This window comes from Polypterus senegalus, chromosome 3, assembly GCF_016835505.1.
Source record: "Polypterus senegalus isolate Bchr_013 chromosome 3, ASM1683550v1, whole genome shotgun sequence".
Taxonomy (NCBI): Eukaryota; Metazoa; Chordata; class Cladistia; order Polypteriformes; family Polypteridae; genus Polypterus; species Polypterus senegalus.
Genome location: NC_053156.1, coordinates 87,484,305 through 87,511,820, shown reverse-complemented (window position 1 = coordinate 87,511,820; position 27,516 = coordinate 87,484,305). Strand labels below are relative to the sequence as shown.

Here is a 27,516-nt window from a genome sequence, read left to right as displayed (position 1 = left end):
AGAACTTGTGGGCACTTCTTAAACGCTAGATTTACGGGGGAGAAAAACAATACACCTCTCTGAAGAGTGTCTGGGAGGCTGTAGTCACTGCTCCACAAAAGCTGATCGTCAACAGATCAAGAAACTGACAGACTCCATGAATGGAAAGGCTTATGACTGTTATTGGAAAGAAGGGTGGCTATATTGGTCATTGATTGATTGATTTATTTTTTTTTAAATGTCAAAGATGTTTATTTGTAAATTTTGAGGTGTTTGTTTATTATTCTCACTATAACAGATGAAAACAAGTGAGATGGGAAAATTTTCATTTTTCCTTTAGTTGCATAATAAATCTGCACACTAATAGTTGCCTAATAATTGTGCGCACATATGTATTCCCCTGATGATGTTCACACTCACATTTCCGTTGTGAAACATTCAGGTTTCAGGTTTATTAACATTTTGGATTGACTGATAGCACTGTGTTTGTTCCATATTAAAATTAATCCTCAAAAATACAACTTGCCTAATAATTCTGCACTCCCTGTAAAGTCAAAACTTGAATATATTAAGTCAGCGTCAGAATATATAAAGTCAAAAGTTGAATATATAAAGTCAAAACCTGAATATATAAAGTCAGCATTGGAATTTATAAAGTCATTCCTGATTATATAAAGTCAACATCGGAGTATATAAACTCACTCCTGAATATATAAAGTGAAAGTCAAAATCTATTGATTGAAACGACTCTGAACTGAACTAAGTTAACAAAAACGTATTCAGAAAAATAAATTAAAAAAACATTGTTTGGTTAATGTTTTGAAAATGATGCATGTGCCCTACGCAGGATTGGTTCCTGCCGTGCGCCCAGTGTTGGCTGGGATTGGCTCCAGCAGACCCCCGTGACCCTGTGGTCGGATTCAACGTGTTGGGAAATGGATGGATATTCCAGCGCTGACTTTGTATATTCCGACGCTGACTTTATATATTTAAGTTTTGACTTTATATATTCCAGCGCTTATTTTATATACAGTAATCCCTCCTCGATCGCGGGGGTTACGTTCCAGACCCCCCCGCGATAGGTGAAAAGTAGAAACCATGTTTCTATGGTTATTTTATATATTTTAAGCCCTTATAAACTCTCCCACACTGTTTATAAATATTCCCCGCAGAGTTATACAGCATAATCCCTTTGTATTCTCTTAGATATTAGGTAAGATTCATTGAAATTATGTATATAAACACACTGTTTATATACAGTAAAACCTAAATATTATTTTAAAGATATTGAGTGTCTCCGATAGCACATATGTTACAGCCATTACGATAGACATGCCACCAGCAATAAATACGTACAATGTAACAAAAATAGTATACAGTAAATGTGTGTACAGTGACACTAAACGTACGTACATGTACTAAGTACTGTAAGTAGAAAATTAATTATGGTTACTCACCAACAATGACACGATGACTTGTCCGATAACAATGAGTTTTATTTTACTGCACAACAAAGGAGAGCGTTACAGCCCTTCTAAAGGAGCCACTTCAGGCGATTGTGAAGCACTGCCGTTGTTCTTCTTCTGGCAGTCTTCAATCCAAATCCCTAAAGCAGATTCCATCCAGACTACTGCCTTATTACATCCACTTACTACTTGTTTTGCACCTTGGTTAAAAGGACACTGCAGCCGTAGATCTTATATTCCTTTCCTACTTTTTAATTAAAAAGAATCGTAGCCTTCAAAAAATCCAAAACGTTTACCTTTTCGGCAATCGTTAACATCTTCCGTTTGCGCTTGGGCATGGCCCCTGAAGCAGTAGCAGATCGTTTTGGAGCCATAATGAAGGGCTTGACTATGCACAAAGATAAACACAAAAGAGCACAACTCTTTACACAGCGAAACACGTTGATGTGATGAGTCAGTCAGTGAGGGCTTTGCCTTTTATTAGTATAGATAATTCTTTGCAGAGAAAGTATGGATTTCACAAACGTAGAATTTGCAGCCACATTCGATCGGGCTCCCAGTCACTAGTAATCTATAAAGTCACACAGGTGGTTTCTCAGTTTTAAAGAGAGATGAGTTTATTAATTTGCTTTTAGATATTTTGAAATTTCAGAACTTTATACAGCACAATCTATTCAAGATAAGTCAATGAAAATTGGACTTTCCCCACAAAATTCTGTGAAAGAATAAGTGCACCAAATTTTAACAAAATCAGCCCACTGGGACCTAAGTTGTTTCATGTGGACAGACATGGTGAGCATACCTTAAAATGGATATCAGTTTGAAGGACTTTAATATTTACTTTTCAAATTCCTTAGATGTTTTCTTATCTTTATTCTAAATTACTGCAGTGCTGCAGGTTTCTATGGCATCTAAAAATAAGCTCCTTCCTAGCATATTTTCTCCCCATAACTACATGACCATTGCCAACTGCTCTGTTTGACTTGTGGTGTCCATCACTAAACTATCCCTCTTAAGACTAACACTCTTTAGCATCTCTTTTCCTTCATTCTGTTCACTTTAAAATATGGCCATAGTCAAACATTGTCACTCCTTTTATGTAACAAATGTTGCCCCACAGAGATTTCACTATGAGTAAGAATACAAAATACATGCAATTTTGTATCCAGTTCCAAAAACAAAGGATTGCTCGTCGTTGGCATTTCTCAGTATATCAAGTCCAAAAAGTGTTCCATGACTTACAAAAGTATTCAGCAGTGAAGTATGATGAAAAAGTAAATAAAATCTAAAGTGAGCAATATGCATCCAAGTAAGAGAAGGAATAAAAAATAACCTGGTTTAAAAAATAATTATGCCATCAAGTGCACCACATTGTTTTTTTTTTTTTAACTTTTCTCTTACTGGGAGAAGACAATCTTATTTTGGACAATTTTAATAGCAGTCCATTTGTTTCTTTGAGTGAAGAATTCAGCAGACCCAGTAATATGGAAAAGCCTATTGTCCCATGTGTGCTCTTTCAAGGATTTCCATCTCCTTTGATCTCATCTTCTTGCTCATTCTGAAGCAAAGGTCTCTCCTCCAGTATCTCTTCTACAGGTGTTAAAGTAACTGGATCCAATTTCAAGATACCCCTATAATCCATAAACAATGGAAAGGTTTAAAAAAAAAAAGTGACATGAACAAAAAAATCAAATAGGTGTCAATTAAAAAAGAAATCTCATTATTGTGACCCAAGGTCATGTAACTTAAAAAAGAGGCAACATATAAAACACAGTGTTGTGAAAAAGTATTTGCCTCCTGCCCTATTTCCTCTTTTTTTGTTTATCATCTTGAAATAAATTTAGTATAACACAAAAGACTGAGTAAACAGAATACACAGTTTTTAAATAATCATTTGATTTATTAAAGGAAGAAAGTTCACCAACACCTATATCACCCATGTGATAACGTTACTGCCCCGTTAATAACTCAAACAATGAGCCAAACTTAAAAGACAATGGATTTTAAACACCCACACTTGATTGGTGCCAGCCCTATTGAATCTAAACACCACTTAAATAGAAACTTTCCAGCAATATGAAGTTGGCTAAAAGGTTTCAACACGCAGAACAGCTTCAATCAATCAAAAGAAACTCAAAAAGACCCGAGGAAAGAAAATTCCTGAAATACATCAGTATGGAAAGGGTTGCAAAGCCATCTCTAAAACCCTGGGATTTCAGCAAACCACCTTCCTTAAGAACCATTATCTCCAAATGGAGAAAACTTGAAGCAGTGATAAATCTGCCCAGGAGTGGAGAGCCCAGCAAAATGACTCCATGAGCAAGTAGAAAACTCGCCTGTGAAGACACAGAAGAACCTAGATGAACATCTAATGTGCTGTAGGCCTCTCTCAGCTCAGTTAACTTCAGTATTCACGATTCCTCAATTAGAATAACAAAAGGCAAAAATAATATCCATGGGAGAGTTGCAAGGCAAGAACCAGTGTTAAAAAAATTGAACATATAGGCTTCTCTAACTTTTATCAAAAAAAAAAACACCTTGATTATTCCCAGAACTTTTGGGATAATGATAAAGTCAAAAGCTGAACTTTACAGGACAAATATCTGAAACACAGGACCAAGTCCACCTGTGAATTGCTGAAAAAGAATTAAGGTTATGAAGTGGCCTAGTCAAAGTCCTGACTTGAACACTCATTGAAATGTTGTAGTGGGACCTCAAATGGGCAGGTCATTGTTGAAAACCATCCGATGTGGTTGAATTAAAACATTTTTTATAGAGCAGAGTTAAGAGTTAAGAGCTGGCCATACAGTTGTGCTCTTAAAGACATGGTGTGTCACTGTATCAGATCCTGAAGACTGGCCACAGTACAGTGCAATACTGGCAGTTTGCTTTCTCTGAGCAGTAGTGACTTCATTTCATGATAAAAAAAGCTCATCATGAACTTGTGTAAGAACCAAGTGAACCATTTCACAAAAGTGGCGTACATGAGCAAAATGTCATAAGGCAGGTCTCACATGCTGAATAGTGCCAAGACAGTACTCAAGAGTACCTGGCTGCTGTATGGTACACAAAAAATCTTTGATCTGCATTTTAAGATGGCAGAAAACACATTTCTTTTTCACCCCCAGTGCTCTCATATAATATAACTGTATTACCCATAACATATTTAAATTAGAATAAATGAGGCAGTTCCCAGCTGTTCAAAGGTAATGCAGCAATAACATATAACATTTTTCCTGTGTGGTTCGTAAAATCTATTCATGTGGTCTTTGATGACGTTTTCGTAGCTACAAGAATGGCAAGTATAAGTAATGTCTACACTAGCTTTTAGTTGGACAAAGATTTAATAGTAAATGCACAATATAAACAGGTGCTCACAAACATTCAGAAACCACTACAGCTCAACAAAGCGGAGCAAAAAAAAAAAAAACATGCCATTTGGGCGAGGATTTAACAACACCGGTGTATGCCTGTTAAAAGTGTAGAAAGCAAGGACTGAAAATACCTTAAATTAGTTGAAAAGAGCATGACTTCACTTTGAAATGTAAACTAGTAATGTGACTCAGTGAAATGAACACTGGCCAAGTTAAGACTTATAGTCAATGGACTTTCACATTTTCCTTGTCAGGAATTGATAATTTGTCATTTACTTTGTTAACAAGAGAAATACAATTTCGTAAAAATGTTTGTTGAGCCAAAAGAAAAAAATATATAAATATGAAAGAATAAAATGACTCCAGTAAAGTGTGGAGTTAGGGGACCTGAGGTACTCAGTGACATTTGAACTAAATGGTTTCACAGAAACTTTTCTGCTTCAAATTTACTCAACCCAATATGATCACAAAGGAATGTGTAACATACTATATCAGCAGGATTTTCTTAAGCATCATAGGATGGTGGTCTGTAGGATGACATTGGAGATCAAGATGAGGAAGAGAGTGAGGGCAGAGCCAAGGATCAAATGGTGGAAGTTGAAAAAGGAAGACTGCAAGGTTGAGTAATAAAGGATAAAGATGGAAACGTACTCACAAGCGAGGAGAGTGTGTTGAGCAGATGGAAAGAGTACTTTGAGAGGCTTATGAATGAAGTGAACGAGAGAGAGAGAGAGAAGAGGTTGGATGATGTGGAGATAGTAAATCAGGATGTGCAACGGATTACCAAGAAGGAAGCAAGGACAGCTATGAAGAGGATGAAGAATGGAAAAGGCGTTGGTCCAGATGACATACCTGTGGAAGCATGGATGTGTTTAGGAGAGATGGCAGTGGAGTTTTAAACCAGATTGTTTAATGGAATTTTGGAAAGTCAGAGGATGCCTGGGTGGAGAAGAGTGTCAGGAGTGATTTGTGACAGACGGGTATCAGCAAGAGTGATGATAGTGATGGTAGTGAGATCAGCTATAGTATATGGGCTGGAGACGGTGGCACTGACCAGAAAGCAGGAGACAGAGTTGGAGGTAGCACAGTTAAAGATGCTAAGATTGAAATGGGTGTGACGAGGATGGATAGGATTAGAAAGGAGTACATTAGAGGGTCATGGGAGACAAAGTCAGAGAGGCGAGATTGCGTTGGTTTTGACATGTGCAGAGGAGAGATGCTGAGTATATTGGGAAAGAGAAAACGAGGAAGGCCTAAGAGAAGGTTTATGGATGTGGTGAGAGAGAACATGCAAGTGATGAGTGTAACAGAACAAGATGCAGAGGACAGAAAGATATAGAAGAAGATGATCCGCTGTGACGACCTCTAACTGAAGCAGCCGAAAGAAAAAGAAGATGTGCAGTTGCATTCTATATGCAGCATATTATTTTTTAATTATACGGTACAACTTTGCACATAATCTTAAAGAATAGCAGTAAAAACTCATTTTAAGATTTGATAAAGAGTGTTATAAAATTCGGTGAAGTCCATAGGGTGTAAAAACACCTTGAAATCATATGAATTTCATAGGAATCTAATAACTGTGTTGCATTAGTACTCACTTGTGCTCACAGGAAGGACAAACCATTTCCAGGAGTTTAAGTACCACAGATGACCCAACAACTCCTACAACGACAACCCACATCACAGAGAAGAAAAGGGGAAGTGATTCAGCCAAGAAACGGTGAAGTTTCTCTCTCATGTGTTCCATCCACTGGCATATTGCCTGAAAACATTAAGTAAACTATCAGTCTGGACATGTTTCAAAAACTCTCCCTTTAAAAACGAAAATACTTTTCAACTGAATAATATATCAGGCATCAAGAGTAATTCCAAATTTTATTCAAATAAGCACTATAATGATTAAGAAGGCATTCATGTGTTTTAAAATATTATAGACATGCTTACCTTCAGCATTTAATTAAGCTTTGTGTTTATTGGTAAGAGTATGGCAAGTGTTACAAATGAACTGTATGTTTCTAGTTATCCTTGGTACATTTAAGTAAATGAAGAAACTGAATAGCTGCAACATGGTTCTTCTAACCATAAAATTAATTATTGCATGTAATATCATAAAAACTACCAAGACAAAATGTTCAATTTATATATTCCAAATATATAACAGACTTTTGTCACTGTCCTGCTCCACTGACAGACTTAGGAGATCGTTCCTCCCCCACACTATGCAACTCTTCAATTCCACCCGGGGGAGTAAATGCTAACATTAATTTTATTTTAATTTTTTTCATTTTTATTACTATTTAATTTAATATTCTTTCTTTGTATCAGTATACTGCTGCTGGATTATGTGATTTTCCCCTTGGGATTAATAAAGTATCTATCTATCTATCTTAGCCATGAACAGTGTTTAAAAGATTTATATAAAAATCACTGATTAGGCTAGTGTTTATATTTTCAGCCTACAATATTAGCCCTGCTTGCAGTCAGTACCAATCGCCGAGATTAAGGTCTAACAATACTAAAAGTAAAATTACCTTATAAGAAGATGTTGGTTCAGATCTAAGAGGGGTCTCTGGGAGTTGGTCACCGGGCAACATGTCTGCTTCCATATTTTCCTTATCAAAGTAAATGTCAGGATACATTCCAAGCGGTGTCTCTGGTAATTTGCCTGCTGCTGCCTGTTCTTCCACTGTTGTTTCAGCCTGTTTTATTGGATAGTGGCTAGTGGTCTGCAGAGGAGCTTGATTATCCACTGTAAAGACAGAGCAAACACTTTAAGCATAACTATTTTTAAACTAAGTATGAATAATAAATTATTTTGCACACTACTTGTCTTTTGCCATGCACAGTATTAGCTTACATTTGCAAAAACTGACCTACCTAGATAACAAACTTCGGTCACAGTTTATGGCTGACACAAAATCACAAGTTCAAAATATAATTTGGTCAAATCAGGCCACACAGTTTGCAGATATTTAACAAAAGGTTTTCGTGGCTAACATATCTACTTTTTCTATCCACAATAAGAAGTGTAAAAGAATTATGGTAACCTTGTACAACTGTGATGAACCATGCCCTTTTCTTTTAGGGCATCATTTATCTTTCTTCACTATGCTTGCAAGCTTCTAAGTTCTCATTTTTTTGTGATCAATTTTTTATTGGATTTTAAAATTAGAAAAAAAAAACAGAACAAAGAAAAAAACTTTCATATTAGGTTTTTGAAAACAGCAGCATGGGCCAGATCTTTGGACATGGACTCCTACCCTATGTGTTTTCTATTTGGATGTAGTTTGTTTTCCCTATATTTGCATAGGTTTCATATGATTGGTCTGTTCTGTTTGAGTGTTTAAAAGTTTGATTTACTGGTAACGCTCACTTATCAGGACGTTAACATGTCCTGCAATAGACTTGTGAGGCTGCATGCAGATATGGTAGAGGTAAGGTTGTGATGTAAACATAGTGTTGCTGATAGCATCCCAACATAATTTTTTGGTATTTGCATGTCTACATAAATTTGACATGTGTCAACATACCTATATATGATATTTAATGGAGAAAGACAATACTACTACTATACATTTGCTCCACCTTTCTCCCCATTTTATTTCAAGCAACAATACTATACAAAACATGACAGTACTAAAATCTGAATAAAATTCAAGTAAAAGAGAAAACAGTGGTTGCAGAGACTTGCTCTTTACAAAGACACTGAGTTGCCTTAACAATGATATATGTTAGATAAAAATTTGAGAAGTGAAGTAGTATTAACAGTCTTTCATTCGTCTGTACCTTCAGGTGAAAGATTTGGAACAGTATACAAGTAATCACTCTCTGGAGGTATACTGTGTACCATGCTTTCTTTCATAGGGAACGAGTAGGTAGACTGCCTTAGCTTCTTAAACTCCTTCGACATCAAAATATTTATTTCGTACATATCAGACTGCTGCACCTGTGATATTAAAAGAAGTTACCTTAAACGTTTAGATATTCTAAAAATAACATCTCTTTAAAATTTCAAATGCAAGCTATTAGTTGATCACAGTCATTTGTTAAATAAACATATTCACCTGCACTCCTTCAACTTCAATTACTTCTTCATTAAAAACAAGAAGGTTTAGCTGAGAATCTGTTTCTAAAGGCCACAACCGGAGCAGAATTCGGACACGGACCGTTGCAGCTTGAGACATAGTATCTGCTTTACTGTTGTTTCCATTTTTCGCTGAAGAAAAAAATTGTAATTAAAAATCCACATTTTGATAACAGTCAGTAAAAAAAATTTATGAGATGCATGTGTAAAGTTGTAAAATAGAGACAAATGAAGATTATATTTACTTGTTCGCTTTAATTTGTAAATAAAGAAAACAAATTACTAAACTGGAAAGAACAAGGAAGCTGTTTCATACCCCCAATCTTGTCGAAATAATCAAAGCATGTTCTAATAACAAATGAAAGAATGTTACAACTTTTTTTTATTATTATTAAGCACTTTACAATACACACGTTGGTTAATTTTCTATGCCTGCTTATTCCAATCTAAAAAAATACAAATCAGTTACCAAGTGTGTCCATGGGCAAAGCACATTAAGGGCAAATAAACCATTAATAATTATCTAGTGCACAGTGCCTTGACTGGTCTGTTTAAAATAATTGAAGAAAAACCAGAAAAAAAAAAACACAATTGAGTGTTTGGTTAAAGTATCTGTTCTCCGAAGACTACTGGTACTAAGGAAGGATGCTGGTTAATGTAAATTGATTAATAAAAATATCAGACTTGCATGGTTCTCTTCAGTTCTGAATTAATCAACTAGGCCGTACAGTAGCTAGGACCCTATTTATCTACATAATCTACTTTAAGATGAGATTTAAGTATTTCAGATAAATATTTCTTTTAAAAGCATCACAGAGGCCACTCGTTTAACAGTCTGTGGAAAGTTTTTACTGTAGCTTTTTACTTATAAATTATATGCCTATATTTTATGCAGTTTAAGTATAAATAGTATGCAAGTTCATATCTAAAATGTTAAAAACAATGGCTTTGCTAATAAACTGATATAAAAGATTAAAGCTCATTAAACTCCACAAACTAAAAAATGCCTACTAAATTATAGGCAGGTGAGCAATAGATGGATACCTTTTAGGAATAACCAAACTGGCAGTGACTGATTATTTAGACTTTAGATCCCTGTGATACAAGCTATAAAATAAAGAAATCATTACATTTACCACGTGATATACATGCATCTGGCATGTACAATATTTTTCTCTGTAATGAAATGCTTATTTACAAACAACATAGTCATCAGCAGTTACAAAGAAAGAAAACCTAGAATAACATAAAACGAACCCACAACGAATACCTCACCTAACCCTCCAGGGGACCATTGACTGTAAGAATATGAAAAGTCGGTCAGTCAGTCAGTCAGTCAGTCACTGCCCAACCCACTATATGCTAACACAGGGTCAAGGAGGTCTGCTGGAGCCAATCCCAGCAAGCACAGGGCACAAGACAGGAACAAACCCCGGGCCGGGCGCCAGCCCACTGCAGGAAGCACACAAACACACACACTAGAGACAATTTAGGATTGCCAATGCACCTAACCTGCATGTCTTTGAACTGTGGGAGGAAACCGGAGCACCCGGAAGAAACCCACACAGACACGGGGAGAACATGCAAACTCCACACAGGGAGGATCCGGGAAGCGAACCTGGGTCTCCTTACTGCGAGGCGGCAGCGCTACCGATGTGCCACCCATATCTGTCAGTTGTATGCTTTAAAATAAGTAAGTAAAATGAGACAAATAATGTCTGACACGAAAGCCAAACTTGATTAGAAACTTATTTCTCAAGGAAAATGTTTATTAAATATCTTGTTAATGAAATAAATGTCAAAAGCCACATTAAATAAATGGCCTTAAAATAAGCAAATAATGTTTGAATCAAATTCACATCCAAGGATTGTACATGTTCAATTCACCACATCTTAATATACATTTAATACAAGCTTAAAATGTCAGGGCTTCAAGCAGGACCACTGTCAGGTCAGGTTGGGGAGCATGCATTGGTACAGCGCATTGCCACACCCACCAAACGACCATTAACTTGGAATCCTGGTTGGCAACCCCCCAGGCATACAGAGTCTAGTTCCACCTCCCATAAATGACCATCTATCTGCTGCAGCCAGATGTTACGTGGGCGTCCCCTTGGATCACTCGGCTCCTGTAAACCAGATCACCATTGGTGAATCACTCCACATGACTGTAGAGCCATAAATGACAATCCCTCTCAATGCAGGTAAATGTATATCTTTTGAGACTCTGTGAGCAACCACTCATTTGACACAGTCAAACCAGCGATACCCAAGAATTCACCAAAAAACCACAGTACTGAAAGAGTCCAGTCTTCGTCTCAGGTCACTGGATAGGGTCCATGTCTCGCAACCATATAGCAACACAGGAAACACCAGGACTCTAAAGATTTGGACCATCATCCTTTAGCAGAGATACTGGGAGCACCACACACCCCTTTCCAGTAATCTCATGACCCCCCTGTGTTCTCCTAATCCATGTACTGACTTCATAAGAAGAGCCACCAGAGATATGAATGTCATTACCGAGATAAGTAAACCTCTCGACGTGGTCAACACTCTTTACACAAACAGACACACTGCAGATGGCTGTGCCCAAGAGGTCATTAAAGGTCTGGATCTTGGTTTTTATCCAGGACACTCACAAGCCCAAACACTTAGACTCCTCACTCAGTCACTCAAAAGCCCCAATCAGAGCCTCCATTGACTATGTGAAGATCACAGCATCGTCTGCAAAGTCAAGATTAGTGAATCTCCCTTCATCAACAGATGCTCCACTGCCGCTGGACCCCACAACTGTGCCCAACACCCAGTCCATGCAAGCACTGAACAAGGTAGAAACAAGAACACAACCCTGATGAACCTCAGAATCAACTGGGAAAAACACAGAGGTTCTGCCTCCACTCTGCATAACACTCACAGTACCTGCTAAAATTAATGATATTAGAAATAACACAGTATATCCCTCCAAACACTAAGGATCCTCCTAAACCCCCAGCATCCTGTTATAAACAAATTAAACTCTTTCACTAGGATAGATTTACCTGATTTACAAAAAATAATCTCTCAATTAAAATCCTCCACCTGCATCCTTGACCCAATACTTTCAAAAAAGTATCAGGCATGCTAATTGATAATGTTCTGGACATAGTAAATTCGTCATTAGATACGGGGGTCTTCCCAGACTGTCTTAAGACTGCTGTAGTTAAACCCCTTCTTAAGAAACATAATCTTGACCCCTCGGCTCTTGAAAATTTTAGACCCATCTCTAACCTGCCTTTCTTAAGTAAAGTCCTGGAGAAGGCAGTCATTATGCAGTTAAATGACCACCTAAATAAACATGCTATTCTTGATAAATTTCAGTCGGGTTTTAGAACAAATCACAGCACAGAAACTGCACTCGTTCAAGTAGTAAATGATTTGCGAGTGAACGCAGACAGAGGCCATTTATCTGTTCTCATCTTCTTAGATCTGAGTGCTGCATTTGACACCATTGATCATAATATTCTTAGAAATCGCCTTAGTCAATGGGTGGGCCTCTCTGGCACGGTCTTAACCCTACTATTATCCTAGCATTTCCACCCATCTGTTATCTTGGGCGTGGCCGGTTGGGTCGGTGCCGACCCGTGTCCTAAATCAGCCTCCCTCAACCCTCAAACATTTTTTTATCATCCAGTTTGTTTCCTTACCTCTTGGTTACCTTGTTAGGCTTCCTTATCCATGAAAAGATTTTAAAATTTGGTTTTAAAATTTTTGGTGTGGCCCTCTGAAGATGAGACGTATGATGTCAATAAAACGGCCCAGTCCAAAAATTGGTAAAATAAACCTCAGGAGAATTATACAAATAAATCAAAGGTTTATATGTTACCTGACTATTACTGAGTGGTATTAGAACACAACTGTAAAAAAAAAAAAAAAATTACAATTTTTATTTTAATAATATTACTATCAATAATATTATTAATATTAGTAACATCTGTGGTGTTATGTTCAGTTTTGACCCATATATATTTACTTCAAGAAGAAGGCAAAAAAAGTATTTTTTTTCCAAAAGTTGAACTTTAATGCAATCACAAAGACAAAGCCAAACATGTAAGACAAAATAAAATACAAAATAAATTACAAAATGTAGATCAAACAAACAATCAAACCAATAGAATTAGTAGTACGGTGGTAGGGTGGTAGCTCTCCAGGAGCAGGATTGCTACTGTATGTTTACACTATGTGCAAGTAGGACAGTAAGTGACATTTTTAGTGTGCTCTTTGCAAATATATTTCTTGCATTTGGCACACATGGAATTGTTTTTTCTGTCCTTGCTGCTTGGGCAGACCTGACAGTGCTTTCTTTCTCTCACAGCCTCTCTGGGTCTGGGTCTGTGGCTGTGGCAGGGCTGGCTAAAGGGAAGGATGCTGGTGCTGAAGCTCTTCGTCTTCCTGCTGACGTGGACGGGGTGCTTGCCGTGGTCTGCAGCTCTCTGACCACAGCTGCAGCGGCTGGGTCTCGGGGGACCCGTTCCCTTTTTTCAATGTGTCCCTTTATAAGAGAATCCCCTAGTTCTTGGAGAAACATTCTTCGCCTTTGATTCTTCCCTGCATTCCACCCTTGGTGGATTTGGGTCCACAACACAAATCCGTTGTAGGCTGACACATCCAGCATATTATAGAACAATACCACTGGCCATCTCCTGGTCATGCGCTGGCATGTATAGGTGGCAGTCAGCTTGTCCAGGTTGTCCACCCCTCCTTTGTTTTTATTGTAATCCAAAATAATGATGGGCTTTTTCTCTTTTGCTGATGACACAGCAGTGTCCTTGTGGAGTGTGGACATGAGTATCACACTCGTTTTTGGACAATATGACACAATAGTGGTTGTGTCTGTAAAGGCAAATTTTGAAGACAGTGGTGCCCTGTTCTTCAAATTCACAATTTCAGCGGGCAGCTCAGGTTTATTTTTTGATAGTGCCCACCATGGTGAGCTTTAGCCTCAAGTTCCTGTCCAAGATCAAAACTTGTAAAAAAATTGTCACATGTAATATTGTGTCCGCGCAGTCCAGTTGTCAAGTCGAGGACTACACGTCTTCCCTGGTTCCTCTCAGGGATGCCGCTTTCAGGTTTTCCTGTGTAAATGTGCATGTTCCAAGCATAGCTTGTTCTTGCATCACAGGCTGCCCAGATTTTTATCCCGCATTTGGCTGGCATGTATTGCCGGAAAGGGCATCTTCCCCGGAAAGGCACAAGACGCTCGTCTACGGTAACCTCTGGCCCTGGATTGAACATCAAAGGCAGGCGCTGCACCCATCTCTCCCAGACATCCCTTATGGGAGCAAGCTTGTCACGTCTTGCTCTCATGTCTCGGTTGTCAAACCTGAGGACTCTCGAGATCATGTGGAAGCTCTTCAGTGACATCGTGGCCCGAAAAATATTTCTGCCTGTTGCTGTGTCCCAGAGACTGGTTGTGGCCTCATTGCTGGATCGGTATACTCCAGCAAGAAGAAGAATTCCAATATAAGCATCCAGGAATTCTTCATCAAAGTCAATCCATGTGTCTCCGTAGACTTTTGTCCTTCTAGGTTTGTCATGTCAAGTATTATTTTTTTCAGCGATGATGGCATGAACTGTTCAAAACTTGTTTTGATGTCCCTTATTCTTGTTATGGCAAACATTGTGACCCCAGGAGTCATTCTGATGATATTTTCAGCAGCTGCCCTGCCAGTTGTCCTGCGAGTCTCGTCAGGTGGTACTAACCTCCAGGAGATGTTGCCATTCTTGGACTGTAGTACTTCAGCTTGTGGGGAAACTGCTTCAGAGGTGATCTCCTCCTAAGACTCTGTGTCTGTGTCTTCTGACTGACACTCCACAATGTCTTCCTCCTCTGAGTCCACCTCATCAGTGTCGCTGTGCTACTCTGTAACTTGTCCTTCAGCTAGGATATGATCCAGAGCTTGGAGTGCTGTGAATCTGGCCATTTTTACCTCTGCAAATTAGATGCTTTCTCTCCAGTCACAATCACCAAACTGAACTGGTCTGGGTCTGTTTTGTCTGGGCTGTCTCTGTTTTTTTACCCGGGGGAGGTGTGAAGAGATAAGCCCCTGACTACAGCTCGGGGGATGGGAGAGGCCTGCTACCTGACAGAGTTGTGTGGGGGTGTGGGGCCAGAGTGAGCTGAGAGTGTGTTTATACTGTAACTTAAGTTTGGCCAGTATTTATTGTTTTATGATCTCTTATTGTACCCTGGGTCGTGGCCGACCCGGTAAGACCACAGGCAGTGAATTTCTGATTAGAGAAATAATTTACCTTTTTTTTTTTTTGTTTAAATGGAAGTTTCAGAAAAATGGAAAAAGCCTTGATGCAGTAAACAAAATGTATGTGGTACTTTTATGCATTTAAAACTTGAAAACGGGTCGGTACTGACCCTAGGGTAATAGTAGGGTTAAATTGGTTTGAATCCTGCCTGACAGGGACAAAAATTTTTTGTTAGTTGTGGGAATTACAACTCGAAGACACATGATATCCAATATGGTGTTCCACAAGGCTCTATCCTGGGTTCGCTGCTCTTCTCAATCTACATGCTTCCGTTAGGTCAGATTATCTCGGGGCACAACGTGAGCTACCACAGCTATGCTGATGACACACAGCTGTACTTATCAATAGCACCTGATGACCCCGATTCTCTTGATTCACTAACACAATGTCTGACTTGTATCTCAGAATGGATGAATAGTAACTTTCTCAAGTTAAATAAAGAGAAAACTGAAATCTTAGTGATTAGCAATAATGGATACAATGAGGCTATTAGAAATAAACTGGATACATTAGGATTAAAAGTCAAGACGGAGGTAAAAAATTTAGGGGTAATTGTTGACTGTAATCTGAATTTTAAATCGCATATTAATCAGATCACTAGGACAGCATTTTTTCACTTAAGAAACATAGCTAAAGTTAGACCTCTTATATCACTGAAAGATGCTGAGAAATTAGTTCACGCATTTGTTTTCAGTCGACTAGATTACTGTAACGCACTCCTCTCAGGACTACCCAAAAAAGACATAAATCGTTTGCAACTAGTGCAGAATGCAGCTGCTAGAATCCTAACTAGGAAAAGAAAATATGAACACATTTCTCCAGTTTTAATGTCACTACACTGGTTACCTGTGTCATTCAGGATTGACTTTAAAATTCTGCTTATGGTTTATAAAGCCTTAAATAATCTCGCTCCATCTTATATATCGGAATGTCTGACACCTTATATTCCAAATCGTAACCTCAGATCCTCAAATGAGTATCTCCTTAGAATTCCAAGAACAAAACTTAAAAGAAGTGGTGAGGCGGCCTTCTGCTGTTATGCACCTAAAATCTGGAATGGCACTTTAAAACACTGCTGAAAACACATTACTTTAACATGGCCTTTCTATAACTTCAATTTAACTTAATTTAACTTAATCCTGATACTCTGTATGTTCAATTCATCATTATAACTATTCATGGTGGCTCTAAAATCCGTACTGACCCCTACTCTCTTTTCTGTTTCTTTTTCCGGTTTCTTTGTGGTGGTGGCCTGCGCCACCTCCACCTACTCAAAGCTTCATGATGCTCCAACAATGATGGATGGATTAAAAGGCAGAACTCTACGTGACCATCATCATCAAGCCCTTCCGTGAGAACCCTAAAACCAAAGAGGACAGTTTCATTTATGTTAGGTAGAATGCCCAGAGGGGGCTGCGCGGTCTTATGGTCTGGAATCCCGACAGATTTTATTTTTTTCTCCAGCCGTCTGGAGTTTTTTTTTGTTTTTTCCGTCCCCCCTGGCCATTGAACCTTACTCTTATTCGATGTTAATTAATGTTGATTTATTTTGTTTTCTTATTGTGTCTTTTATTTTTCTATTCTTTATTATGTAAAGCACTTTGAGCTACTGTTTGTATGAAAATGTGCTATATAAATAAATGTTGTTGTTGTTGTTATTATAACATCCAGCAACTGCTCTTTGAATAAAAAATTTAAAAAAAAGAAATCTCTTTATATTAGGACAGGATGTCCAACTCCGTTCCTGGTGGGCCGCAGTGGCTACAGGTTTTCATTCTAACATCTTAATTAATGAGCCGTTTTTGCTGCCAATTAACTTGTTTTGCCTTAGTTTTAACTGACGTGACTCAGACCTCTTAGCTGTTTCCTTTTCCTTAATGAGTAGCCAAACAATGATGAGACACAAAAGAAGCCACCACATGACCAGCTAACCTGAAAATAAAGAAAGGTGAAGGTCTCTGTCATGTTGGTCTGCTCAGGTCACCAAAACATCTTGACGGTGGCCTTAGAAAAAACAGAAAATCAACAGTCTGCTGTGGCAAAATAAAAGTTTCAATGAGTCATGATATTCAGTAACACCATTAATTAACAGCAAGAATTGGCTTCCCATTAAGAAACTGATTGAACTGGCTGCCATTCAGAGGATTGAATCCTTAAAAATGGGGCTATTATAATGAAGGGAAAAGGAGTTAATTAGCAGTGAATACTGCTCGCTAATTAGGAAAAGGGTTAGAATGAAAACCTGTAGCCACTGTGGCCCACCAGGGATGGACACCTCTGTATTAGGACATGTAAAAGATACCATATTTCAAGCAATATTCAGAGTTATTCACTTGTTTAACATAAAATGCTGGATCACAACTGTTAACAATGAACTAGATCTGAATGACATTATGAAGTGGGTTCTGGCAGGACGTCTAGATATAAAAATTCAAATTTATATTGTGTTTAGAGCTATCTTATGTCACTTTAATAATAACCTGTCACTCCAAGTCCTAAGTTTCAACATATTAGTGTGTTATAAAGCAAATGAAGCAAACACTAAATAAAGTGTACAGTATTTCACTTAAGTGCTATCCTGGTATAGTTAGTATAGAAAAACTACAAGATAATTATGGCAAAAAAATAATGCACAAAATTATAAGTGGCTTTTGTTGTAAACCAAGCAATAATTAGTGTATCATAAACCAAATCACTTAATGAACTGATGATCAGTATAAAGTTGGGATGACAGAATGTAAATCAACATTTTAAGATCCATCCAACCGTATGTCTTCCTAATCCACTTACCCACGGCAGGGGCATGTTGCACTAGGGTTGTGCAATGTCTAAAATGCTCACTCCATCACAAGGCCATTTAACATGGATCTATCATACTGTTGCTTCAGTTGGGATAGGGGACAGAGAGATGTTTTTGGATTCCAAATAATTACCTAACTACCAAGAACCATGTAAAGCGTTTACGTGGGGTGGTGGAATGGGGTCACAAGTGTTTTAGCTCAGATCACTGGAGTTAGTTTTCTTATCTCACAGATTACTGCAACTCAGTACATATATCACCATTCAGAATTTTTATTGTGGTGACTCAAAACGGATTCATTCCAAGTTTATTTAAAATTGCTAAAACTCTAAACTTAGATCTACCTCCATCATCATAAAATGGAATTGAATAAATGACTACTAAGAAGCATACAATGTGGAGTGTCATTTGGAATTGCAAGCTTGCAATTAAAAAAAAATGTAAGCCATTGCTTCAATATATAGTGTAATAAGTTTCTTTCAGATATTATCTTATGTACATAATACAATTACAGTACTTTCCTTTTTCCCTGCAAGCAGTGCTTCAAGTGGAAAGAAATTACTGGAAGTGGACCGTTTAGTCCGCCTCCTTCAAATTTGTTATTACTTTCACATAACACAGCGGGGCTTCTTTCATCTAGGAGATTGGACAGCGTGTATATTTGTATATAATATCGAAGTAGGGGGGAGGCTCACTCACACCACCCAACTCACATTGCACCCAACCTCCTTGGCCCCTCCCATAGGTGGTGAGCCCATGGGGAGGAGGACCCACGTTACCTCTTCGCCTGTGCCCGGCCGAGCCCCATGGGTGCAGGCCCGCCACCAGGCGCGCCATGAGCCCCACCTCCAGGCCTGGCTCCAGAGGGGGGCCCCGGTGACCCGCGTCCGGGCAAGGGAAAACGTTGTCCGCAGTTTTTATTTTTCATTGGAGGTTTATTGAACCGCTCTTTGTCTCATCCTCACCCAGGACCAGTTTGCCTTGGGTGGCCTACCAGGGCATAAAGCCCCGGACAACATAGCTCCTAGGATCATTGGGACACGCAAACCCCTCCACCACGATAAGGTGACGGTTCAAGGGTTGTGAGTTGGGTGGTGGCCGAAGGCGGGGACCTTGGCGGTCTGATCCTCGGCTACAGAAACTGGCTCTTGGGGCGTGGAATGTCACCTCTCTGAAGGGAAGGAGCCTGAGCTAGTGCGCGGGTGAGAGGTTCGGCTAGATATAGTCGGACTCACCTCGGCGCACAGCTTGGACTCTGGAACCAATCTCCTTGAGAGGGGCTCGACTCTCTACCACTCTGGAGTTGCCCCCGGTGAGAGGCGCAGAGCAGGTGTGGGCATACTTATTGCCCCCACTGGAGCCTGTGCATTGGGGTTTACCCGGTGGGCGAGAGGGTGGCCTCCCTCCGCCGGGTGGGGAAGGGTCCTGACTGTTGTTTGTGCGTATGCGCGAACAGCAGTTTGGAGTATCCACCCTTTTGGAGTCTCTGGAGGGTTGCTAGAGGGCATACCTTCTGGGGATTCCCTCGTTTTGCTGGGAGACTTCAATGCTCCGTGGGCAATGACAGTGAGACCTGGAAGGGCGTGATTGGGAGGAATGGCCCCGATCTGAACCCGGCGGTGTTTTGTTATTGGACTTCTGTGCTCGTCACGGATTGTCCATAACGAACACCATGTTCAAGCATAAGGGTGTTCATATGTGCACTTGGCACCAGGACACCCTAGGCCTCAGGTCGATGATCGACTTTGTGGTCGTGTCGCCGGACTTGCGGCCATATGTCTTGGACACTCGGGTGAAGAGAGGGGCGGAGCTGTCAACTGATCACCACCTGGTGGTGAGTTGGCCGATGGTGGGGAAGATGCGGTCAGACCTGGTAGGCCCAAGCGTGTTGTGAGGGTCTGCTGGGAGCGGCTGGCAGAGTCCCCTGTCAGAAGTAGCTTCAACTCCCACCTCCGGCAGAACTTCAACCACGTCCCGAGGGAGGTGGGGACATTGAGTCGAATGGGCCATGTTCCGTGCCTCTATTGTTGAGGCGGCTGACGGAGCTGTGGCCGCAAGGTGGTGGTGCCTGTCGTGGCGGCAATCCCGAACCCGTTGGTGGACACCGGTGAGGATGCCGTCAAGCTGAAGAAGGAGTCCTATAGGACTTTTTGTCCTGTGGGTCTCTGGAGGCAGCTGATAGGTACCGGCAGGCCAAGCGAACGCTGCTTCGGTTGTTGCTGAGGCAAAACTTCGGGCATGGGAGGAGTTTGGAGAGCCATGGAGAGCGACTTTGGGCTTCGAGGAGATTCTGGTCCACCGTCCGGCGTCTCAGGAGGGAAGCAGTGCAGTGTCAACACCGTATATAGTGGGGATGTGCGCTGCTGACCTCGACTTCGACGTTAGGGTGGTGGGAGGAGTACTTGAAGACCTCCTCAATCCCACTAACATGCCTTCCAATGAGGAAGCAGAGCCTGGGGACTCTGAGGTGGGCTCTCCCATCTCTGGGACTGAAGTCACCGAGGTGGTCAAAAAACTCCTTGGTGGCAGGGCCCGGGGTGGATGAGATCGCCGGAGTTCCTTAAGGCTCTGGATGTTGTAGGACTGTCTTGGTTGACACGCCTCTGCAACATCGCATGGACATCGGGACAGTGCCTCTGGATTGGCAGACCGGGGTGGTGGTCCCCTCTTTAAAAGGGGACGGAGGGTGTGTTCCAACTATAGAGGGATCACACTCCTCAGCCTCCCTGGAAAAGTCTAGGATTTTGGGGTTCTGGAGAGGAGGGTCCGTCGGATAGTCGAACCTCGGATTCAGGAGGAACAGTGTGGTTTTTGTCCTGGTCGCGGAACAGTGGACCAGCTCTTCACCCTTAGCAGAGTCCTGGAGGGTGCATGGGAGTTTGCCCGACCGGTCTACATGTGTTTTGTGGACTTGGAAAAGGCATTCGACCGTGTCCCTCGGGAATCCTGTGGGGGTGCTCGGGAGTATGGGGTACGGACCCCTGATAAGAGCTGTTCGGTCTCTGTACAACCGTGTCAGAGCTTGGTCCGCATTGCGGCAGTAAGTCGAGCCCGTTTCCAGTGAGAGTTGGACTCCGCCAGGGCTGCCCTTTGTCACCGATTCTGTTCATAACTTTTATGGACAGAATTTCTAAGCGCAACCAGGGTGTTGAAGGGGTCGGTTTGGTGGACTCAGGATTGGGTCACTGCTTTTGCAGATGATGTTGTCCTGTTTGCTTCATCAGGCCGTGCTCTTCAGCTCTCTCTGGATCGGTTCGCAGCTGAGTGTGAAGCGGCTGGGATGAGAATCAGCACCTCCAAATCCGAGCATGGTCCTCAGCCGGAAAAGGGTGGAGTGCCCTCTCAGGGTTGGGGGAGAGATCCTGCCCCAAGTGGAGGAGTTCAAGTATCTCGGGGTCTTGTTCACGAGTGAGGGAAGAATGGAGCGTGAGATCGACAGGCGGATCGGTGCGGCATCCGCAGTGATGCGGGCTCTGCATCGGTCTGTCGTGGTGAAAAGGAGCTGAGCCGTAAGGCAAAGCTCTCAATTTACCAGTCGATCTACCTCCTACCCTCACCTATGGTCATGAGCTATGGGTAGTGACCGAAAGAACGAGATCGCGAATACAAGCGGCTGAAATGAGTTTCCTCCGCAGGGTGTCTGGGCTTTCCCTTAAAGATAGGGTGAGAAACTCAGTCATCCGGGAGGGGCTCAGAGTAGAGCCGCTGCTCCTCCGCATCGAGAGGAGTCAGATGAGGTGGCTCGGGCATCTGATCAGGATGCCTCCTGGACGCCTCCCTGGTGAGGTGTTCCGGGCACGTCCAACCGGGAGGAGGCCCCGGGGAAGACCCAGGACACGCTGGAGGGACTATATCTCCCGGCTGGCCTGGGAACGCATGGGATTCTCCGGAAGAGCTGGAAGAAGTGGCCGGGGAGAGGGAAGTCTGGGCCTCTCTGCTTAAGCTGCTGCCCCCGCGACCCGACCTCGGATAAGCGGAAGAGAATGGATGGATGGATGGGGGAGGCTCCTCTTGAATGTACAAGCACTAAGATACACTACCATTTGATTGAAGGTTGGAGGTCTCCTAGATGCTTCAAGCTTAGTACCGTCCCATTTCAAGCACTGTCTGGAAGACCAAACAAGCATTGCCATGCCACCACATTACTTGTCCAGCACCCAACTCTTACTAAATAGGCTTAGAAAAAATATAGAATAAAAGGATAGGCTAAGGCTGTCTTGTGACCCTGCCCAGAATAAACGGGTTAGGAAAACAGATGGTAAGGTGAAATAAAAATACTGGAACATATTTGACAAGTTACCCAAATTATTAGCCGACATTCCATCATGTAAATGAGTGGCTTCGGGTGACTGTTTAAAAGGGGCAAATCTTATAAGGCACAAAAGAATGCCCAACTTGTGCTGCTAAAGTGATCAATCATTTTAAGTTTAGTAAGCTACCTAAAAGAGCACTGCAAAGAGTGAGAAAGCATGGGCACTTGGGAGTCTGGGAGCACTGCACCGGCACAGTGCTTACAAATATACCTGTGCTCTTCCCATTGAAACCTTGAGTATGATACTCTGATCAGGCAGTTTCCCTTCAGCTACAGCACACTACTGCTGCACCAGAACAGCACAGGAATCTCACACTCCTCCTGCTGCAAATACAAGCCTGACAGCTTTCTTGTGAAGAGCAGGAGAAAACAAAAAGTGATGGTTGTAGTTTGTCACTGAGAGGAAATTTCAGCAAATATTTGGTGCTAAATAACGATTTTTTTTTATTTATACCAATGACAGGTCCAGCCAATCAAAGATATACAATATCAACAACCATCGCCTAAGCCCTATATGGGGTATTTTGAGATTACCAACTTCATTAATTAAACAAGAAAATAACTTTGAAACCAAGTTCAGAAAGAAAGAAAATTAAATTCATTTCAACTTATTTCTGAAATGAAGTTGTCTCTTTACATATGACAAAACTGTGAATTTAATTGTTTAGTGATTTATTAATTACTGTTGGTACATAATAGCATATTTGGAGTCTAATGAATTAATCAGAATTAAAAGCAAAGTTCAACCTCTGCTGTTATGTTAGAGTAGGTTACTGAAATGTAAAATTTACTGCACAATAAACAAAATATGAAATCCTGAATCACCTACTCAGTACATTTTTAGTGAGTGCTGTTCTCTGCACATCTGCATATTTCTAATGAATGAAGACACAAAAGCTTCCAAAACTTCATCCTAAATATCAAAACTTCAATTTTTGCCTTTAAAAAGGTATAGTAAATTCGGTTTTCTCATGGCAAAAAACATGAAAATTACAGAGAACTGTGATGTAAGGTTCTTCATATTCAGTCATTCTCAAATCGGCTTAATACCAGTCAGGGTCATAGGGGGCCAGGACCTATCCCAGTAGAAGTGAGCACTAGTCCATTCTAGAGTCCACTCATGCATACAAGCACGCCTGCACTCGTAGTGGGGCCAATCTGGAACCACCAATCAATCTAACCAGAATGTATGCTAAAGTGAAGCCAAAGGTTCTACTTTATTACAGGAAAACAAATTACTGTGCAGCATCATAATTACCATTAACATGAGCCATATACAAAAATGTATTTATACTTACAAAGAAAAGCACTGCAGTTAAGCCTTGACACACCAGAAAGGCTAACTGGAATTTCATTCACATAAAACTGGCCATCAACTGCCAAGATGGTAAAATTAATCTAAATGTAAAAAGAACCGAGTTAAGTACAAATTGTCTAAAATCTACAGTGTAAGATGCATATCCTTTTTACAAATCTTTTTCACATTCTATTTTATATTCTATTGCTACCAAGGAACAACATAAAGACACAAAGAAAATTATGTATTACATGTATATGCACAACCTAAATCTGCTCTATTAGGCTCTAACCTACTGCAGCCATCAAAGTGATTGCTGAATTGAAATAAATCACTCATGTACCTTATGGTAGCATATCTCATTAAATTAGTTTTATTCAATACCGGTTTTTGCTTCAATACTTGACAACCTTATTCTTCTATACATACCATACCTCTAGGTCCATTACTTGCTCTGCATCTTCCACTGCTGTCACCCTGATCGCCATACTCTGCTGAAAAATGCAAAAGTACACAGTATATAAAACTTCCATATTATATATATATATATATATATATATATATATATCCCCATTATTCAACCCATTATATCCTAACACAAGGTTACAGGGCTCTACTGGAGCCAATCCCAGCCAACACAGGGCACAAGGCAGGAATGGACCCCGGGCAGGGCGCTAGCCCATCGCATTCAAAATGCACTTTAATCTGACCAAGCATTTCAATTACCTACACCAACTCAGTACATGCACTAATGAGCACATACAATTATATCAATTCAAAAGGTAATAAAAGTTAAAAGCTAAATAAATCCATTCTGTCCTTTTTTAGAACATCTTTCCTATTAAATTATAACACATAAACGTTATTCTATACAACAGTTTTCTTTTCACATCACTTTATAAATCAAGATGTTTCAGATATGCCAAACATTTTAAATACAAAAGAACATCAAATGAGGTTTAGAAAGCGGTGGTGATTTCTCAGGAGAGAAACAAACAAAAAAAAAAAAAAACAACTTCTAAATGTAATGCACAAAAAAAAAAAAACTGCTAATGTGATCATTTAAGATCTGAAAAAGGCAGTAACGTCGAAGTGCTTAAATGTTGTACTGCAAGAGAAACAATCCAGATACCTTCGTGGACCTTTGTCATAAATGTAAAATGTACAGTAGAATAATTAAATAAATTGGTTAATCAAAACGAAAGAAAGGGGAAAAAAGCCAACCTCTGACTTTCTGGTCCTGTTTGACAAGTCATTTTTAAGTGTTCACAAATTTCTGTCAGATTGACCAAACTTTACTTTATGTAACACCTTGAATCAAAGCTCCATTTGTCTAAGTATACTGTAATTGTTCCCTGATAATGTGCATTTTACCCACCCAATAAAATAGTAATGACTTTCTCTTCTAAAAACACCAAAACTCGGTAGTGTTGACACGGTATTCATAAATTTCAACAGGTATTGGAGCATGAAAAGAAACTCATACAGTGGCTACAACTTAGACTTTATGCAACAAGGTTCCATCCCAATCTCTGCCATACTGGTCTTGCTTGACCAAGTCATACAAGTGTTCTCAAAATGTTAAAATTATATCAAAAAAATATATATTATGTAATTTCAGCTATAAATTGACATGACACAGTGTTTACAGAAGGAGATGTGTAAAATGAAGGTGTTTGCCAGTTTAAAAAAAAAAAAGTCAACAGAACCAGCTAAGGTGGGTTCTCACACTTCAACCAATTTCACTCCAAACGTTAATTAAAAGCTAAATTTTGTTTTTAATAAAACCCATTATTTAATTCCATGGCATTTTGGAGCACTCATTCTGTTACTCCAGACAGTTCCAGACCATGATTTTTTCTGAGGGCACTGTCACAATGGTTTGACTATATATGTAATGTTACTTTGCAAAAGCATTGCATTATTTTACAAAGATATTGCCCGCTGCCATCGGTATCATTGTGCATGTATGTGCTCTGGTCATCTAATGGTGATTCGTGAAATGCTAGTAAGCTAACAAATGGCACTTTAGGTGCATATACTTGCCCACTTCAAGCCTTGTACACATTTAATCCTAATTGTGCCAAATCTAAACTTAACCCACAAAGTCTTAGGGTCACAGGGAACCACTGATTATCCCTCTATCACGGAGTATAAGGCAAGGGCCACTGGGGTGGGTAGTATTCTGGCCCTTTGCAGGGCACAATAATATAGCCAAACAGAAGAGAGTGAAGAGTAACAGAAACCTACAAAGTATGAGTTTAGCTTTAATCTTGTTTTTTCCTATAGGTACTATTTTGAAACCGTGTGATCTGGTGGTACAGCTGCCAGGATTCATACCTCAAATCTTCTGGGGCTCAGACATATATGCAATTAATTTACAGGATACAGTGGCATAAGTATTGTTTTGCAAATGAGGACTAACACATTTCCAGCGTTAAAACAGGTAACCATCCTAAATGATGCCCACTCACTAATACCAATCAATCCGCATGGAAAACATGCAAACCCAATGGCACTGCAAGACCAGAATGTTAGCTCTTTGCCAACACTCTATTTTAAAACATATGTACTGATTAAAACTAAATGTATACCTATAGATTTTGTTTACTTCCTGCCACTTGATCTTTCCCTCACAGCATGAACACCGTAAAACCTTTGCAAAATAACGCAATATTTTAGTGGGTGGCTGCAAGGCCAGTGAAATGTTTCATTAGCAGTAGTACAGTATAGTGATGCGGGTGCTTTGGTCCTCCAGGATCTAAGTTTGACACCCCTAGCGAGTTGGACGGACACAAGTTCTGCCACTCAGAAAAGTTTACAAAACAAACACTACAACATATATATTTTTAACAAAAACACAAGCGTAAACGTTACTTGTCAGTGAAAGTGTGAGAGTCTGACTCACTTCCGGACGTACACTCGATTTCTTAAGTCTGGTCCTTCAAGTTCTGGAACTCAAGTCCAGCAGCCCTTCGCGGGCACAGCGAGTGCCATGCACACTACACCAATCCAGGTACCCACTGACGAGGACATCTCGGGCTTCAATGCGACAGGGCACATACCATCCCATGACACTCGAGTGTCAGAGTTAAGACCGCAGTCGCATGTTCTTTTTACCAGTCACCCACCAGACCACCTAATGGTGGCTTTTCCGTAATACGGGAGATTCGTTACGTTCTACTAAATTACACTATTGCCAACGTGTGTCTCATTTTACTTAACTAAATTTCAAAAATTAACATCTCTCTATTTAGCGCAATACTTTAGATGCATCATGCTTTGGCTGTCAGCAAACCAAAAACGCGCGAAGTCGAGGCCCCTGGAAGCCCAAGTTCTCTTACTTGGTGGTGGAGCTGGGTGACCACGGGTTCTACTAAAAGCAATGCCAGGCAGGTGAAATACACGACTACAACCACCGCTCCACTTCTCAGCGGCCGTCTCGCCATGTTGACACTTATTTATTTCCGGCGAAGGAATTCTGGGTATATTGATCCGTCGCGTGCTCTCTCTCTCTCTTTCTCCCCCACCTTTTCCCAGCCCGCCCTCTTTTTCCTTTTGACCGCAGCCTGACAAAGGAGAGGTCAAGTGTGCGTGTTGGTCCGAAGACCTTCTTTGTGTTCGGACTGCGCCTGCGGAATTAGGTGAATGACAGTAAGCATCTGGGGCGAGACCACATTACCCACCAGTCCTTTGTCAATTGCAGTTGCCTTGGGGGCACAATTTTCTAACTAAAAGCCAAGATGTGTTAACAGCGTTTAATTAGATGGTTGTGCTCGTTTTTTGCAAAGTTGGTTTTCTGCTTTGGTGGGACTGTTTACAGTAGATTGAGCATTTCAATGGAATTTGTGCAGTCACACGCAAACGCCTGTAATTTCCCGGCTTGATAGAGTTCACAAGG

General features: G+C 40.5%; 1 protein-coding gene across 1 annotated transcript; it reads right to left on the bottom strand.

Annotated features, from left to right (window-relative positions):
* Positions 1-2,040: 2,040 nt before the first annotated feature.
* ginm1 (glycoprotein integral membrane 1) lies at positions 2,041-27,107 on the bottom strand. Its single transcript, XM_039747568.1, has 8 exons — positions 26,960-27,107; positions 24,050-24,109; positions 23,617-23,716; positions 8,887-9,038; positions 8,609-8,768; positions 7,354-7,571; positions 6,421-6,584; positions 2,041-3,076 (listed from the first exon to the last, which is right to left on the bottom strand). Exons 1-8 carry the CDS (start codon positions 27,062-27,064, stop codon positions 2,962-2,964), a joined length of 1,074 nt encoding a protein of 357 aa, XP_039603502.1. The 5' UTR covers positions 27,065-27,107; the 3' UTR covers positions 2,041-2,961.
* Between the last annotated feature and the right edge of the window lie 409 nt (positions 27,108-27,516).